We start from the raw sequence: 16535 nt of genomic DNA on the forward strand, positions 1-16535 counted from the left end.
GCCATTACTCCTTAACTAGGCAAATGTTAAAGAGGAGCAATCCGTTGGGAAATTATTACTAAAAGTTATAGATAGGTGGGGGTAATATTGTGGGGTAGATTTAATTATTTGAATTGGCCCATAGTAAAATTATTGGGAATTGACGTTGTCGTGGTACAGATAGAAATATCTCGGACTATTAAATAAATTAAATAGGTGGGCCTTAAGCACTTTCCGCAAAATCACTAGTAGTGCATAATATTTATTTTGAATTTTAAATGGAACATGAGCATTCCCTTTTTACAGCACAACGCAATATTTTTTAAAACGCAATCCATTGTGCTATAAGCGCTTATATGCAAACCCGGGGTCAATTCGGTGATTAACACACTTTAAACTGGTTTCATACTAAGTTCACCGCCGCTAACCTTTTTTTTCCTCTCACAATTAATTTTGTGTGTTTGCTAAGGGGCTGCCATGTCCTTAAGTCCTTGAGCCTACACAACTTTAATCAAAAATAGGAGAAAGTAGAACAATTCCATGCCTATTTTTTCCTATTTTGTTAGAGTCAAAATAACTCAATCCGACTGTTTTAACTATTTGTACATGACCGTTCTGATATCTTTAGAGTAGTTATTTGCGCTATGTAACGGAGATATATTTCACATAATGAATTTTAACTTCTTTGTCTTTTCTCGACTCTTTCTGATTGCTAGATGGAGCTTCATTCCCCCCTTCTCCAATCGGTCAAAAAAGATCTACTCCTGCTTTTAAACTGATATTCAATTTGTAAAACGGATATAGAAATTTCAATTAAACGGACAAACTTCGGGCAAAAGTGACTGAACTAATGTACATCCTTAAATGAATCTCTCCTATCACCGATCTAGTTCACTCATAATTCAACTGACATAAAACTCGCTTAAAACCCATACTTCCCATTCACTGTGCATACGGGAATAAACGCAGATGTCGCCACAAAGTTCCTAATCCCATTTATTTACTATTTGTTAATCTACACTAAGGAATTATATGAATTACAAATAATTGTTGCAAATTCCAACGCAGTATTACTGCTTGAACGCTATTTGCAACATTTCAACTGTGATTGTTACTTCTTTCTAATATATATATTATTCATTAACTCATTAAACCATTCTCTATATCAGTTTCCGCTTGTAATATAGACTTCGATAGCGTAGACTGGGTAATTCCTAAAACTACAGAAATTTTACTAACTAATTTTTTATTCAAATCTTTCATTTCCTCAACCAGTGTTCTCTTCCTTTTACCCTTGACGTTACTACTAACTATTGCTGCACTCATTAAAACGTCATTCATATTGATTGTTTCTTCTTTCTGTATTTCCCTTGGTACGGGCGATCGCGAAGAAGATCTAGATGGTGGTTCCGACTCAGATCCAGATCCTCCGGAACTCTCCTCAACATTGAAAATTTGAAATAACCTTTTCTCCATAGTTGTCAATTCTGGTAAATCTTTCTCTTCCTCTAGCTCTTGTGTATTACTTTGATGAGTAGTATAAGTCTTATTTTTCTTAGGTATCAATTGCTCATATACCCAATCACAATACTTATCAATCTTATCATCAGACCATTCAATCAAATCATTTACATTAGATGACTCTGAATAATTAAGGAACTCATTATTAGCTTCGTATTTGGTAAGGTGTTTATACCAATTTTTGAAGTTGATTTGATAAGGAAATAATTTAAACTTTGAAATTATACTTAATTTAATTATGAAAATTATCATACTGGATAATATAACCTCTGGAAAATAAATCAAATGTTTCGACTTTGTTTCATTGAATCGAATTGCAATTTGACCATCATTGTAAAATTTCTTTGTTAAAGTAACAAAAGTATTAAACAAATCAATAGCATTTGGAAGTAATAATTCTTGTGTCAATAGTTTGAAAGCATATGGATAATAATAATTTACAGGAATCGATATCACTTTTTCATCATTATATAATCTTTTCATCATTTCTTGAATACAATAATAGAACTCATTTGATAGAGGTAATGAAGTTGCTTGCAATCTTAATAAATGCTCATTAGGCAATTTGCTTAATAATGAACTCGGTATGAGATGCAAACATCGTATATACGGAATTTGATTTGTTTTGATGTAATCAAGGAGTTCATATGTATAAATAGGTTGAAATCGTATTTGTAATACTGATATATATATTATTGCAATCAAATCCAAATGATATAACTTTTTAAACTTTGAATTACCTTCATGTTCAATTTCTTTCAGTATAACTTTTATCCAATTTGTCTTGACAATTAATTCCAAGTCTTCTCGTATTGAGTCCGTGAAATACAATCTCATGATATTTTCTAGTTGCTTCTTAAGTAAGACTTGGAAACATCGATATAGCAACTCTTTGGCTTCATGACCATATAAACGATTATCTTTTGTTCTAGAAAGTGAACTCTGGGATTGAGACATAGAAGTACTAGTGAAAGATCCTCTTTCGTCAACATTCAATAAATTTAATCTTCTAGTTGTGATTTGGGCTTGATCTTGATCATCGTTGATCTCAATTCCACCTTCCATAACATGACCAAATTGACATATAGTTAACCCATCATTATATCTATATAGTCGAGATCTACAATTATCAACACCACATACTGGTCCCCTTCTCCAGGAAGTAGGTGCCATCTAATATACTTGTCTGTTCTTTCTTCCTAATGCTTTATCTTTACTATCTAACTAATATTCAAAAATTGTTTATAGGGCATCTTAGCTGTGTGCAGGAAATTGCAAAAATTTAAGTATGGGGAATTATAGTAAGAGTCAAGTATACTAATAAGCATATGATTGTGTTTAGATGAAAACTTCTGGTATGATGGTTAAAGAAGAAGATTCTAAGTATTTGAATAAGTAATTTAAATTTTGTATTATTAACATTAATTGTAAATATATATAGCAGCAGAAAAGTTTGTGGAGCTCTTTTGTGAAAATGTCATAAAATATCAGAAAGCTATTTAACTGTACGTACTACGCTCCCTAACCTGCAACCAAAGTTATAATTTAAAGTAAGTGACTAAACAATTGCAATAATTGAGCATATATTTAATATAGAGGAATTGTTATGTTTGTTAACATGTTTATCTTTACTGATCATATATGTATGGTGTTAACTATGAGAGGAATCGCTAACAATCGCATTTTTCTGTTCGCGGTATCTATAAAGGAGAAGGTAAACATCAGTAACAATACTAAAGTATATAATATTAGACAAAGTATTATGTCGAGCAATGATACAACTAATCCAGTCGAAGTGGATAGCACCCAGCTGGTGAAAGTTGAGAATAGTCCAAATACATTAAATGAGTCACAAATTGATGAGATGTATACTCAGATCAAAAAAAGTGACAGTGAGATACCTAACTCCATAGTGGAAGAACAACCGACTCATGAGTCTGAAGCCATAACCACAGAGCCTGAAGCTTCATCTGAGGAAGCAAATGAACAAACAGGAACTAATGAGAGTGTACCAGATATAAGTTTACCCGAGCAAATATCGGAAGAAGTACAAGATCTACCAGACCAGATTGAATCAGAGCAATTCGAAGGTGAATCAGCAATAACAGACGAACCAATAACAGACGAACCAATAACAGACGAACCAATAACAGACGAACCAATAACAGAAGAACCAATAACAGAAGAACCAATAACAGACGAACCAATAACAGAAGAACCAATATCAATTGTGCCTTTGGAAACTCAGACATCTGAAGCCAGAAACACTACATCACCAGAGCCCTTATCGGAAAAGTCAGTTCCAGTAATAGAACCCAGAGAATCTGAAACGGTAGAATCAGAACCAGTACCAGTACCCATACGACCCAGGAAAAGACAAATAGATGACATAGATGATTTTAAAATAATAGATCCTATGGTAGATTTAACTACAGAAACTACAAAGAGAAAGATACCTGCGAGAATAATTGATCAATTCTGGGAACCATTGAATGGAAAATCTCTATCATCATTTGAAAAGGTATTGAATATTGCATTAAGTAGAACTCTAGAGAGATACGGAGATGTGAAAAATAATGGAAAGATATCTAAACGAATTTCAGAAGCTCAAAGAATTATATCGAAAACATGGATAAATTCTCAAGAATCAAAGTCATTGTTGTCTCGATTGGTTGTTACACCTTTACCTTTAAATAATACCATGAATAAAGATATGAAACTGGAGGATGTATTAAGTTATGATGAATTATTGAGAAGAAAGAAGTTCCTAGAAACTTATCTTGGAGCTCTAATAAAGCAATTGGAACAATTAGAGAAACATTATAATGAGTTAAATGTATCTTATCAACTGGATTTAAAATATTTACAAGACTTTAAAAAGACTACTAGCTCCAATATTAATCAAATGCAAAGAGAATTAAATGAAAAGAGAGTTGATTTAGATATTCCACTTGGTAGTGAAGCCATAATAGAATCCACTAAAGATCTTAATCTACAAATGGAGAATAAATCTATTCATAAAAAATTTAATCCTAATGAAGATAATGAAACTAAAGATATATTATGCTCATTGCATAACCATTTACAAAGTATATCGACAAATACTCAAGGATTGAAAACTCTTAATGATAAATTGGAAATATTATATAATGTATTAGATATACTCTAAATGGTGAATAACCAATAAATAGTTAATAATATTGTATTTATCACTTTGGCATCATCTTCTTGAGGAACCTCTATTTTAAGACTTATATATCCATCTTTATTTGAATCCCAAATAGCACCAAAATTCGATGATATAGTTAAATCAGAATCAACAATTGGACTTGATAATTTTGTAGATTGTACTAAATATTTATATTTTGAAGATTTTGATTGATATTCCTTTAATATTAGTGAATTTAATTCTTGAGTGTCTATAATACCTGATGATGAAGACTCTAGTTTACTAGAGATAAAGTTAACTAAATCATTCAATTGAATAGGAGATTCTTTTGATATAGACTCTGAATTGGTGATAATGTTGAAATCCATGATAGTAATATTAACCTAATGTGTATAATGAGTACTGAGTACTGAGTAATTGGTGTGTGGTGTGTATGTATGTTAAGCCTGGTGAGAGCTGATTATCGGATCGGAACAGAAATTCAATTTCTCTTGATAAAATGTTCCTGTTCCTCCTCGCACTGTTCCATTACGCGTTTATACGAGCTGCACCGAAATAAAAAAAAATTTACTATATATAGTTAACTATCTTAACTATTTTAACTATTATTAGAAGTATAGAAATTTGTATATAGACAAGTTTTAGTGTGTAAAACTAGCACTAATAGATATTAAAGTATTAATAGACTCAAGGTATGCAAATATGAACTTTTTTAGAAGAAAAGCCAATGACTCAAGTGAGTCAACTATGTCATTATCTGAAACTGCATCAATATCTTCTAGATCAACAACGGAAACTTTAGGATCTTCAGCCATAAAGAAAAAAGATATTCAATATATAAAGTGTCATACTCCATTTGAATATCCAATAAATCCTCCTCAAGCTCCTAAATTTGATTTAACTCCAGATCAACAAACTAAATATGATCAGATATTAGAACATTTTAAAGTATATTCTAAAAGAGAAGATATACCTGTAAATGATCAACCAAATGCTGAAACACATCCCTTGGTTGAAGAAGAATTAGCTTGGTTAACAAAAGAATGTTTTTTAAGATATTTACGAGCCACCAAATGGAAACTAGATGCAGCTATAAAGAGAATGGAAGAAACTATAATATGGAGAAGAACATTTGGAGTTGTAAATATTCCAAATCATACAGATGCTGAAAAATTAATAACTGCAGATTTAGTTAAAGATGAAAATGAAACTGGTAAACAAATCATTGTAGGTTATGACAATGATAATAGACCATGTCTTTACTTAAGAAATGGTTATCAGAATACAGCACCTTCTATGAAACAAGTTCAACATTTAGTTTTCATGTTAGAAAGAGTTATTCAATACATGCCTCCTGGCCAAGATACCCTTGCATTATTAATAGATTTTAAAGCTGCTCCAGAACATTTAAATCTTTCATCAAAATTCCCATCTCTTTCAGTATCTAAACAAGTTTTACACATATTACAAAATCATTATCCTGAAAGATTAGGTAGAGGATTATTTACTAATATTCCTTGGATTGGTTATACCTTTTTCAAAGTGGTTGGTCCTTTCATAGATCCATATACTAGACTGAAAACTATTTATGATCAACCATTTGAAAACTTTGTTCCTAAAGAACAATTGGATAAGGAGTTCAATGGAATTTTAGAATTTGAATATATTCACGATGTCTATTGGCCTGAATTAAATGCTATAGCAGAAAAGAAGCATAATATTTACTTGGAAAATTTTAGAAAGTTTAATAGAGAAATTGGATTAAGTGAATACGACTTAAGATCATCTATTCCTATAACCAATTAAATGTCATAGTAACTACAGAAAATTATAGAAAATTATAGAAATTAGATTATTTATGAATGTATATATTACAAATTTGAAAATATCCATCTATTAAGCTAAAGCTTTACCAATATGAGTCTTTTCAGCCTCAACGTCAATATCCAATTTATGATTATAACTTGTATAAGTGTTATAACCATAGTTGGATGAAGAATAAAATGTAGAAACATCAAAAGGTGTTAATTCATAACCATTTTGTAATCTATCAACTAAATCAGGATTAGCAATAAAATGTTTACCAAAACCAATAATAGTACGATCATTTGCTTCAACATCTTTTACAACATTAGTAAAATCAGTACTACTAGAATATGCAAAAGATCTTAAAATCTTACCTTGCCAAATTTGAGTAAAGAAATCAACATTGGCTTTACCAGTTGGTTCATTTTCAACAACAGAAATATAAGCCAATTCATTACCATCATTAGCTCTTCTTTGTAATTCAGATAATAAATATGCATAACTTGCAATTGGATGAACTGATTCCTTTTCAGATAAAAGTCCTTGGAAAGTATTGAAAGGAGATAATCTAATGGCTAATTTCTTAGCATCGATACCTTCTTTAAGTAAATTATCAATAATTTCTAAAACAATTCTAGTTCTATTTTCAATTGATCCACCATACTTGTCAGTTCTTTGATTTGAAGAAGGTTGAATGAATTGTTCCAAGAGATAACCATTGGCAGAATGGATTTCAACAATATCAAAACCAGCTTTAATGGCATTTTTAACAGCATTTGGAAATTGATTATAGATAATATCATGAATTTCTTCTTCAGTTAAAGCTCTAATATGATTTCCAGCATCTTCTGCAGCCTTTTGAGATCTTTCATTATAGTAAATAGCAGATGGACCAACTAAAGGAAGTCCTCTTTCTTTTAATAAAGCAGGATCACCAACTCTACCTAAAGACCATAATTGATTTGAAATAAAACTTCCAGCTTCATGAACAGAATCAGTAATTTTTTTCCAAGCTTGAACTTGTTTTTCATTCCAGATTCCAGGAATATTAGCATATAAACCTAAACCTTCCGAAACAAAAGTTGCTTCAGTAACTAATAAAGTACCAGGAGAAACAGCTCTATCAGTATAATAAGTTAATTGTAAATCAGTTGGAACATGTTCAGGTGTAGATCTAGCTCTAGTAGTTGGTAAATGAGCCACTCTATTTTTCAAAAGTACATTACCAACTTGAAGTGGTTTAAATAAATTTGAAGATTTTAAATTAGTAATAGTCATTGTATTATCAATTGATGTTACTTTATTATTATAAGTCAGAAGGTAGATAGAGACTATAATGATAATTATACTGAAAATCAAACCTAAACCCATATACTTATATACCTGTTTAAAAGATAGTAATACCCTTTATAAATAATGAAAAATTGGATTACTAAGAAGTCTCGTTATATTTCGGTGTGGCTCATTAATCGGGCAACAAATCCGAACTTGATACATGAGTTTAAGTATAAGCCACAAAAGGCAGTAACTAAAGGAATATAAAATGGAGTTAATGATGTCTGACATTATATCCGAGACGTGTCCTTCATGATTATTATACTCATTATTAATAATAATTAATTATATCAATTTATTAATTGTTCATAGTGGTTACAATTATTCCATATTAGGCTAATCAACGTATAACTCCGGGCTTAAATGTTTAAATTTTCGGCCATGAAGCGAGAGAATATAAATATACGGGAGACACTGATTGACTGATATGCAGGAAATCATCTTCAACCGCAACCGCAACCGTTGTCGTGACTCAACCAAACATTGAATCATCAAAGTCATGGGTGAAAAATCCAATGTATAAAAGTATGGAGAAGAGGCTGAAGTCTACCAGTAGATTGAATAACAGTTAAAATGACCGAGTCTTATATTATTACCTTCATATCACATGATACTGAATTAAATCTTAGTGAAATTGAAACATTCATCACGAAGACTTTAGCAGTTGAAGATGCTACTTCTAAACAATTGTCACCACGAGCAGTAGATTATTACTTTATAACTGATAAGGCTGAACAATTAAAAAGTTTAATTAAATCTGAATTAGCTAAAAAAGTTCATAATTATGATATAATATTGCAAAAGCAATCTCTGAGACAATCTAAAAAATTATTCATCTTTGATATGGATTCAACACTTATTTATCAAGAAGTCATTGAATTAATAGCTGCTTATGCTAATATTGAAGATAAAGTGGCAGAAATCACAGAGAGAGCCATGAATGGTGAATTGGACTTTAACCAATCCTTAGCTGAACGAGTATTATTATTAAAGGGTATTGATGCTACTACTTTATGGGATGAATTAAAATTAAAGATTCAATTAACTAATGGAGTTAAGGAACTTTGTAAAGCATTATCTAAATTAAATATCGTAATGGGTGTTTTATCAGGAGGATTTATTCCATTAGCAGAATTTGTTAAACAAGAATTAGGTCTTAATTATGCTTTTGCCAATACTTTGGGTGTAGATTCAAGTAATAAATTGGATGGTACAACCATTGGACCCATTGTTAATGGTGATAAGAAAGCTGAATTACTCTTGGAAATTGCTGAAAAACATCAAATTAATCCTAAAGATGCTGTGGCAGTTGGTGATGGTGCTAATGATCTTAAAATGATGTCAGTTGCTGGATTTGGTATAGCGTGGAACGCTAAACCTAAAGTTCAACAATTAGCTCCTTCTTGTTTAAATACTAAATCATTATTAGATGTTTTATACATTGTAGGATATACCGAAAAGGAAATTGAGTCATTAATTAATTAGAATTCTTATATATATGTATACTAGCCTACAATTTTACCCCTCACAATACCCATTATAGCATTAAATAATAGAATATCATCACCAACTTTAACCTCATTTATCTTTATGACTCGTTCATATAAGAAATGTTTTCGTAATAAAAGTGATCTCATAGTACCACATAAACATCCTGAAGATAATCTAGGAGTTACCCATATATTATGTTTTTCATCTCTAACGGCAATATTTGTAATTGAACCTTCCATTACACATTTTTCAGGATTATGCATTAATACTTCTTCATGAGAACTCTTTCCTGGTAATGTTCGAGCTCTAGCATCATTATATGCATTTCTATGAGTTGTTTTAAATGATGTGAATGGTGACATGGGAGTAAATTGTTTATCAATGTAAACATCCCATACGACTCCCTCATCAAGAGTTGGTAAATCAAAAGCCGTATCTATAGAATTAGTTTCAATTAGTTGAGATTCTGGAGATATTAAACCATAAAGTAAATTCTCTCGTACAGGAGTTTCATGAACTTCTACTTTAACTGTACCATCTAATGTCATAAGTAGTCTTAACTTTAATGGAAGGTATACTGGTTTACCATCTCTTTTAATTGCTTCAACCAATTGTTCAGAAAGAAACTCAGGTGAAACGTCAAATTCAATTATTTCAAGACCAGAATATCTCTGGAAATATTGAAATGTAAAAATTAATCGACGAATATGAGCTCTTATTAAGAAAAAGTTATCAGGAACTATTTGTTCAAACGTTTCTGGAGGTAAAGCAGTTAATTTTGGATCATAACGTATAGTTGATAGTATTTCAAAATCAGGGGGTAATTTTTCTGGGAAAGTTGGCTTCATATATAATCTATCAAGCATAGCTGCAGTTTCTAAAACTTCTGCCGAAGGTGGAGGTTTAGGAGCATGTCTATCATATTTCTTAGGAGGTTTTTTGGGATTACCATGTTTATCTAGTGGTATAGGTTTAGGTTTCTTAGGAGATTTTCCAGGAGCTCGAGAAGAAGTTCCTTCTATTATAAATTTATAATTCTTTGCCATCGTGGCGAATGACTTTTAGTTTTAGTTTTAGTTTTAGTTTTACTTCCTTTGGTAACGATAATGTGTATTAGTTTCGTATATCTAAAGAGGTCTCGGATTAATTTTCCGATGTGCTCGGTTTAGTAAATAATAATTTAACTATACACTTATCAATGCTATATGACTCTATATTCTATATTATGGTTATTGTTACATATACACAGTTTGCCCACACCTCCTCCAGTCTCATACTAGTACCATCTAATAAGGTCTAAATCTTTTCTTTTCTCTCATAAGTCTGACCTTTTCTTGATCTTCTTTAAATTTAAGTAATAATTGATTCATTTCTTCCTTTTTACGTTCTCTTAATTGGAATCTATAAAAATCTTCTCGTTCTTTTTTCTTAAGTTTTCCTTGAGCCTTATTTAATTCAACAGTGGCTGCTAATCTTTGTTTACCTAATATACCTGCTTTAGTTTTTCTATGAGATCCAACCACCATAGTAAAACCATCTTCATCGACTAAATTAGAATGAATTTGATTAATAGAATCTTGTTCAGCTTTATCAAAATCTATTAATGCTTGACTAACTTGAGTTGATATTTCTTCACTATTGAGGATTTGATTTTGATACTTTTTCAAATAATATGTGGAATCTATAGTTTCAAAAGCCCACTTTGTAGGTTTTGATTGGGCTGATAATTTCTTAAGAGAATTAAATGCAAGTTGGAATGAAGATTTATCAATAAATTTAATAATACCACAATTTTTTGGAAGCTTTTGAGATTCAGATTCTTCACTATTAGAATTATTTAATTCTAAATCAGATGTTAATGATGTTAAATCAAGCCATACATCTTCAGGATAATCTGTTAATTTACTAGGTATAAATGATGAGATAGTGGCTCCAATAGACACATCTTGGAAAAACTTCTTTAATGAAGTTATACTAGTATTTATGGGTAAGTTATATACAAATAATGAAGTATTCTGATTAGAATTGGTAGATTCTGAACTTTTAGTTTCATGCTTCTTAAAATATATATAATGAAATGTCTTAGATTCAGGAAACTCTAATGGTAATACATAGAAGCCCTTTATTTCAGACGCCACACCCATACTTTAAAATTATATAATATGTTATGTTATGCTGAGTTATACTGTAAAACTACTAATTTCTACCCACATGCTACTATCTACTGATACTCATAAATTTTTCTTTACTTCATCATCGCTCTCGAAAAAGAGTCGGTGTGCATATTAGCGCTTCTTCCCAAAAGGGTAAGAGAAGTTCATCGACCCATACATAATTAATATGTCATTGGGTTAATTAAAGAATTGTCAATATATGCAGTTACAACTGTAATAGTAACAGTAACAGTAACAGTAACAGTAAGATGCAACTCATTGAAAATTATTCATTGACTCTTTTAAACTGTATTATCATAATTAATTATCTGATCCGACTACCATAGTGTATACGTACGTAACTAGCCGGTCTTCTCCTGCATGCAGTCCCCATATAACCATAAAAATTTTCAGCTCTTCTAGTGCTGATATAGATGTAAAGTAACGGTTATTCTCTATTACGAGGTTATAAAGGGGAATAATTATATAACAAATAGTAGTGTAATGAACAAGGAGTCATTAATTCAAATTGTTCAGGGCACTTTAGATGCCGATAATAATGTTAGAAAACAAAGTGAAATAGAGCTTCACGTGTATGAGAGACAACCAGGATTTACCGAATATTTATTAGATTTAATAAGTGAACCAGGTATTTCAACTGGAGTTCAAATTTCTGTATCTATTTTTTTTAAAAATAGAATAGCCAGTCATTGGGTTGCACCTGATAATAGTAAAGATACTTCAAGAACAATTGCTGATAATGAAAAACCAGGTATTAAGCAAAAATTAATTCATACTATTATAAAGACTTATAATAATCAACTTATAAGTATTCAATTATCTACAGCATTACATAGTATTTTAGATTTAGATAAATGGGATGATTTAACTACTATTATTAAAAATTTAATTCAACAAGGTGATACAGCTTCTGTACTGGCTGGTTTAATTTGTTTATATGAATATACTAGAAATTATAGATGGTCAGGTTTAGAAAATAATAATCCAGTATTGGAAGAAGTTTCAAATGAAATATTCCCATTATTAGAACTTTTAATTGAAAATATGATTAATACTCCATCAAATACTACTACCAATGATGATATGATTTATCGTATTCTTAAAATTTTCAAATTTACTACTTTTTCAACTTTACCAACTTATATTCAAGATCCAAAGAATTTAGGTAAATGGTGTCATTATCATATTTTAATTATTAATAAACCTTTACCTCAATATGTATTACAAGAAGATGATCTTGATCAAAGAGCTAAACAAACTGCTGTTAAATCTGTTAAATGGTGTTTTGCTAATTTACATAGATTATTAAGTCGTCATGGTGGTGGATTTAGCACAAGAAATAAGACTGATAATCAATTTGCTTCAATGTTTTTAACAAATTTTGTTCCAGAAATTTTAACATCTTATTGGAAGATTATTGAAGATTGGTCTTCTAAAAAGGCTTGGTTAAGTGAACCATCTTTATATCATTTAATTTCTTTCTTAGAACAATTAATTGATACTCCATGTTGGAATCTTATTAGTGATAAACAAGATGCTATCATTAGACATGTTATTTTACCAACTTTAATTGCAACTGATGAAACCATTGAATTATATGAAGATGATGCTGATGAATATATTAGAAGATTCTTTGATATTAATAGAGAATCTACAACTGCTGATGTTGCATCTATTAATTATCTTTATAAATTATGTTCTAAGAAATTTAAATCATCAGGTAATTTAATTTTAAATATTATTAATGATATTTTTAATAGAAGAGCTGCTAATAGATCAGATTTACAAATTGCAAAGGAAACAGAAGGGGCATTAAGAATTTTATCAAGTATTTCATTTAAATTAAATACCAAGAGTTCACCAGTTAATGGTCAAACTGATCAAGTTTTATTTACTTTTGTTTATCCAGAATTATCTAATGAATGTATTTCTAGTTCTCCATGGTTAGTTGCAAGAGCTTGTGATACTATTGCCATATTTCTTTATAATTATAAAGATGTTCAAATTTTAAATTCAATTTTTGAAGGAGTTGTTAATTGTTTCCAAGCAGAAACTCAATTACCAATTCAATTAACTGCAGTAGATGCATTAACAACTTTAGTTAAACAAGATTCGGTTGCAAATACTGTTGCTGATCAAGCACCTGCATTAATGAATAAATTATTGGAAATGTCTAAAAAAATTGAAAATGAAACTATTACTAATGCTATGGAAGAATTTGTTGAAAGATTTGCTAAGAATTTAGAACCTTATGCTGTTGAATTAGCTTCTAATTTAAGTTCCCAATTCCTTTCAATTGCTCAAGAAATTTTGGAATCAAATTCGGATCCAAGTAATTATAATGAAGATAAGGAATATCAAGCAGCTAATACTTTAAATACCATCACAACTGTTATTGTATCTATGAATTCATCTCCACAAGTTTGTGCAGCTTTGGAAGGTGCAGTTCAAGATGTAATTAAATTCATTCTTGAAAATGCCATGATTTCTTTCTTAACTGAAGCCATGGAAATCTTGGAATCATTAGTATTTTGTACAAAATCAGTCTCTCCAATTGTTTGGAGTTTATATCAAGTTTGTATTGATTCATTTGAAACTTATGCCTTTGAATATTTCGATAATTTCCTTGTTTTCTTTGAAAGTATTATAAATCATGGTTTTACTCAACCAGAAATTACTATTGATAGTAATTTTGTTCAATCATTATTTGCTGTTTGTTTTAAACTTTTAAAGAGTGATGATGTAGATCCTATCTTTGCTCATGGAACATTTGAATTAATTGAATTATCTATTCTTGCATTAGGACAAAAGAGTATATCAGTATTACCTCATCTCTTTAATGAATTATTTGAAATATTTGTAAGATTAGAAGCTGAAGGTGCATTTGATGGATATATGTTACATCATTTATCAATTTTAAAAGTATTCTTTTCTGCATTATATATTGATGCAGGTATTACATTAAGATTTTTAAAAGAAAAATCATTTATTGCAAATTTTTATAGATTATGGATAGAACATTCAGAAGATTTTCAAAGTGTTTATGGATGTAAGATTCAAATCTTAGCATCACTTGCTGTTATTGCAAGTCCTGATATTTCTTTATTACCAGAAGATTTAATTTCAGAAAATACTGATATTTTATTAGGTAATATTTCTGCATTACCAGGAGCAATTAAAGCTAAGAATGACATTATGAGTAGAGAAGAAAGTCTTAAACCCGTAACTTTTGATGATGAAGAAGAAGAAACAGAAGAATATAGTGATGCATTCTTTGAAGATGAATTTGAAGCGGATGAAGCTGAATTAGAAGCTATGAAGGAAACTCCAATTGATAGTGTTAATGTTTTCGAAGTCTTCTATAATCAATTAATGACTATACAACATTCAGATGCTACTAAATATCAAGCACTTTTCGGTGAACTTGAACCAAGTAAGCAAAAGTTAATAGAAGACGTTTACAAGATTGTTCAAGAAAAGAACGCTCAACAATAGACGATTATCTATATACAGTTTCGTAATATATAGTATATAGTCTACGGTATATAGTCTACAGTATATAGTCTACAGTATATAGCCTATAGTATATAGCCTATAGTATATAGCCTATAGTATATAGTAGTAGTATAAATGGCACCTTTGAAAGGGAGAGACACTACTTTAATTTTTTTGCATTCGACTCTTTTGTTTATATGCACACCATAAATTATCTGTACAATTAAGTTTGACAAATACGGAAGACAGGATCAATTCGAAGGCGTATATGACAAAAAGAGTAGTCAAGTCTTAGTTATATAATAATATTGAAATTCAGTCAGAATGTTTTCGGGATTTGGATCTGCCATTTTTGATGGAGGGTTTGCATCTCCTATGAGTACTAAATTTGAAGATTTCTTTCGATGTTATCCAGTTGCTATGATGCCTGATCATATAAGGAAAGATGATGCTAATTATGGAGGTAAAATATTTTTACCACCATCAGCATTAAGTAAATTAACTATGCTTCATATTAGATATCCAATGTTATTTGAATTATCTAATGAAGCTCAAAATATAAAGACTCATAGTGGAGTATTAGAATTTGTAGCAGAAGAAGGGAGAGTATATATACCACAATGGATGATGACAACTTTAAAAGTTAGTCCTGGTCAATTATTAAAAATAACTAATTGTGATTTACCATTAGGTAGTTTTGTTAAGATTGAACCACAATCAGTTGACTTTTTAGATATATCTGATCCTAAAGCAGTATTAGAAAATGTATTAAGAAAGTTTTCTACTTTAACAGTCAATGATGTAATTGAAATTAATTATAATGATTCTATTTATGGTATTAAGGTTTTGGAAGCAAAACCTGAAAGTAATAATAAAGGTATATGTGTGGTGGAAACAGATTTAGAAACAGATTTTGCTCCACCAGTGGGGTATGTTGAACCAGAATATAAACCTGTGGTTAAACCAAGTACACCTATTGATCCATCTAGTGTTAATAGAGGTATAGGTGCCGCAACTATGGCCAAATCTATTAATTATGCTCAAATAGTAGCAGAAGCTTCACGTCCAGGATCTGATTCATTCAGAGGAAGTGGTCAAAAATTATCAGGAGCTCCTAGTAAAGCAATTGAAACAAATTATAAAATTGATGATTTGAATCCTGATGCTCCTCCAGCACCATTGAATTTACCAGAAAATCAATTATTCTTTGGATTCCCTGTAGTGTTACCCACTCCTGAAGCTACTGATGATGAAGAAAGCAACACAAATATTTCAGAAGAAAATGTATTCACTGGTGCAGGTCAATCATTGAGACAGAGTAAGAAGAGAAAGGATAAAAATACTTCATATCCATCATTAAAGAATCATTCACGAAGTCCAGATTATATAGAGATTGATTAAGCTAAATATCCTTATTATACAGCTTATCTTTTGTATGAAATGTAAACCAACGGATATATATATATTTGTAATCAAAATATACTAGTAGACTGTCTTACCCCAAATCGCCCTATAAGTTGACTACATCCTAATTGAGTAGTTTATGCTAAATCCATAATTCCGAG

The 16535-nt window shown here is 30.3% G+C and overlaps 10 protein-coding genes across 10 annotated transcripts; 5 read left to right on the forward strand and 5 right to left on the reverse strand. All coding sequences in view use genetic code 12, as the record gives it.

The window, feature by feature from the left end:
• Positions 1-1119: 1119 nt before the first annotated feature.
• On the reverse strand, positions 1120-2673 carry RJT21DRAFT_254 (uncharacterized protein; the record flags this gene model as incomplete). Its single annotated transcript, XM_064883896.1, has 1 exon — positions 1120-2673. One exon carries the CDS (start codon positions 2671-2673, stop codon positions 1120-1122), a length of 1554 nt encoding a protein of 517 aa, XP_064736432.1.
• A 589-nt stretch (positions 2674-3262) lies between these two features.
• Positions 3263-4669, forward strand: RJT21DRAFT_255 (uncharacterized protein; the record flags this gene model as incomplete). The annotated part of the gene is made up of 1 exon (XM_064883909.1): positions 3263-4669. One exon carries the CDS (start codon positions 3263-3265, stop codon positions 4667-4669), a length of 1407 nt encoding a protein of 468 aa, XP_064736433.1.
• Positions 4670-4709: 40 nt separating this feature from the next.
• RJT21DRAFT_133557 (uncharacterized protein) lies at positions 4710-5219 on the reverse strand (the record flags this gene model as incomplete). The annotated part of the gene is made up of 2 exons (XM_064883205.1): positions 4738-5219; positions 4710-4712 (listed from the first exon to the last, which is right to left on the reverse strand). The coding sequence occupies exons 1-2, from the start codon at positions 5035-5037 to the stop codon at positions 4710-4712; spliced, it is 303 nt and encodes a 100-aa protein (XP_064736434.1). The 5' UTR covers positions 5038-5219.
• Positions 5220-5264: 45 nt separating this feature from the next.
• On the forward strand, positions 5265-6520 carry PDR17 (Pdr17p). Its single transcript, XM_064885022.1, has one exon. It carries the CDS (start codon positions 5372-5374, stop codon positions 6473-6475), a length of 1104 nt encoding a protein of 367 aa, XP_064736435.1. The 5' UTR covers positions 5265-5371; the 3' UTR covers positions 6476-6520.
• Positions 6521-6565: 45 nt separating this feature from the next.
• On the reverse strand, positions 6566-7753 carry RJT21DRAFT_116152 (alkene reductase; the record flags this gene model as incomplete). Its single annotated transcript, XM_064880402.1, has 1 exon — positions 6566-7753. One exon carries the CDS (start codon positions 7751-7753, stop codon positions 6566-6568), a length of 1188 nt encoding a protein of 395 aa, XP_064736436.1.
• Positions 7754-8115: 362 nt separating this feature from the next.
• On the forward strand, positions 8116-9305 carry SER2 (phosphoserine phosphatase). Its single transcript, XM_064885023.1, has one exon. It carries the CDS (start codon positions 8384-8386, stop codon positions 9293-9295), a length of 912 nt encoding a protein of 303 aa, XP_064736437.1. The 5' UTR covers positions 8116-8383; the 3' UTR covers positions 9296-9305.
• RJT21DRAFT_54785 (aminodeoxychorismate lyase) lies at positions 9306-10467 on the reverse strand. Its single transcript, XM_064885024.1, has one exon. It carries the CDS (start codon positions 10345-10347, stop codon positions 9316-9318), a length of 1032 nt encoding a protein of 343 aa, XP_064736438.1. The 5' UTR covers positions 10348-10467; the 3' UTR covers positions 9306-9315.
• On the reverse strand, positions 10307-11729 carry RJT21DRAFT_122978 (uncharacterized protein). The gene has a single exon (XM_064882565.1). It carries the CDS (start codon positions 11443-11445, stop codon positions 10588-10590), a length of 858 nt encoding a protein of 285 aa, XP_064736439.1. The 5' UTR covers positions 11446-11729; the 3' UTR covers positions 10307-10587.
• Positions 11730-11849: 120 nt separating this feature from the next.
• Positions 11850-15237, forward strand: RJT21DRAFT_122979 (uncharacterized protein). Its single transcript, XM_064882566.1, has one exon. It carries the CDS (start codon positions 11959-11961, stop codon positions 14968-14970), a length of 3012 nt encoding a protein of 1003 aa, XP_064736440.1. The 5' UTR covers positions 11850-11958; the 3' UTR covers positions 14971-15237.
• RJT21DRAFT_122980 (polyubiquitin-binding protein) lies at positions 15238-16469 on the forward strand. The gene has a single exon (XM_064882568.1). It carries the CDS (start codon positions 15295-15297, stop codon positions 16369-16371), a length of 1077 nt encoding a protein of 358 aa, XP_064736441.1. The 5' UTR covers positions 15238-15294; the 3' UTR covers positions 16372-16469.
• Positions 16470-16535: the final 66 nt, after the last annotated feature.

This window comes from Scheffersomyces amazonensis, assembly GCF_036850825.1.
Source record: "Scheffersomyces amazonensis strain UFMG-HMD-26.3 chromosome Unknown RJT21scaffold_7, whole genome shotgun sequence".
Classification (NCBI taxonomy): domain Eukaryota; kingdom Fungi; phylum Ascomycota; class Pichiomycetes; order Serinales; family Debaryomycetaceae; genus Scheffersomyces; species Scheffersomyces amazonensis.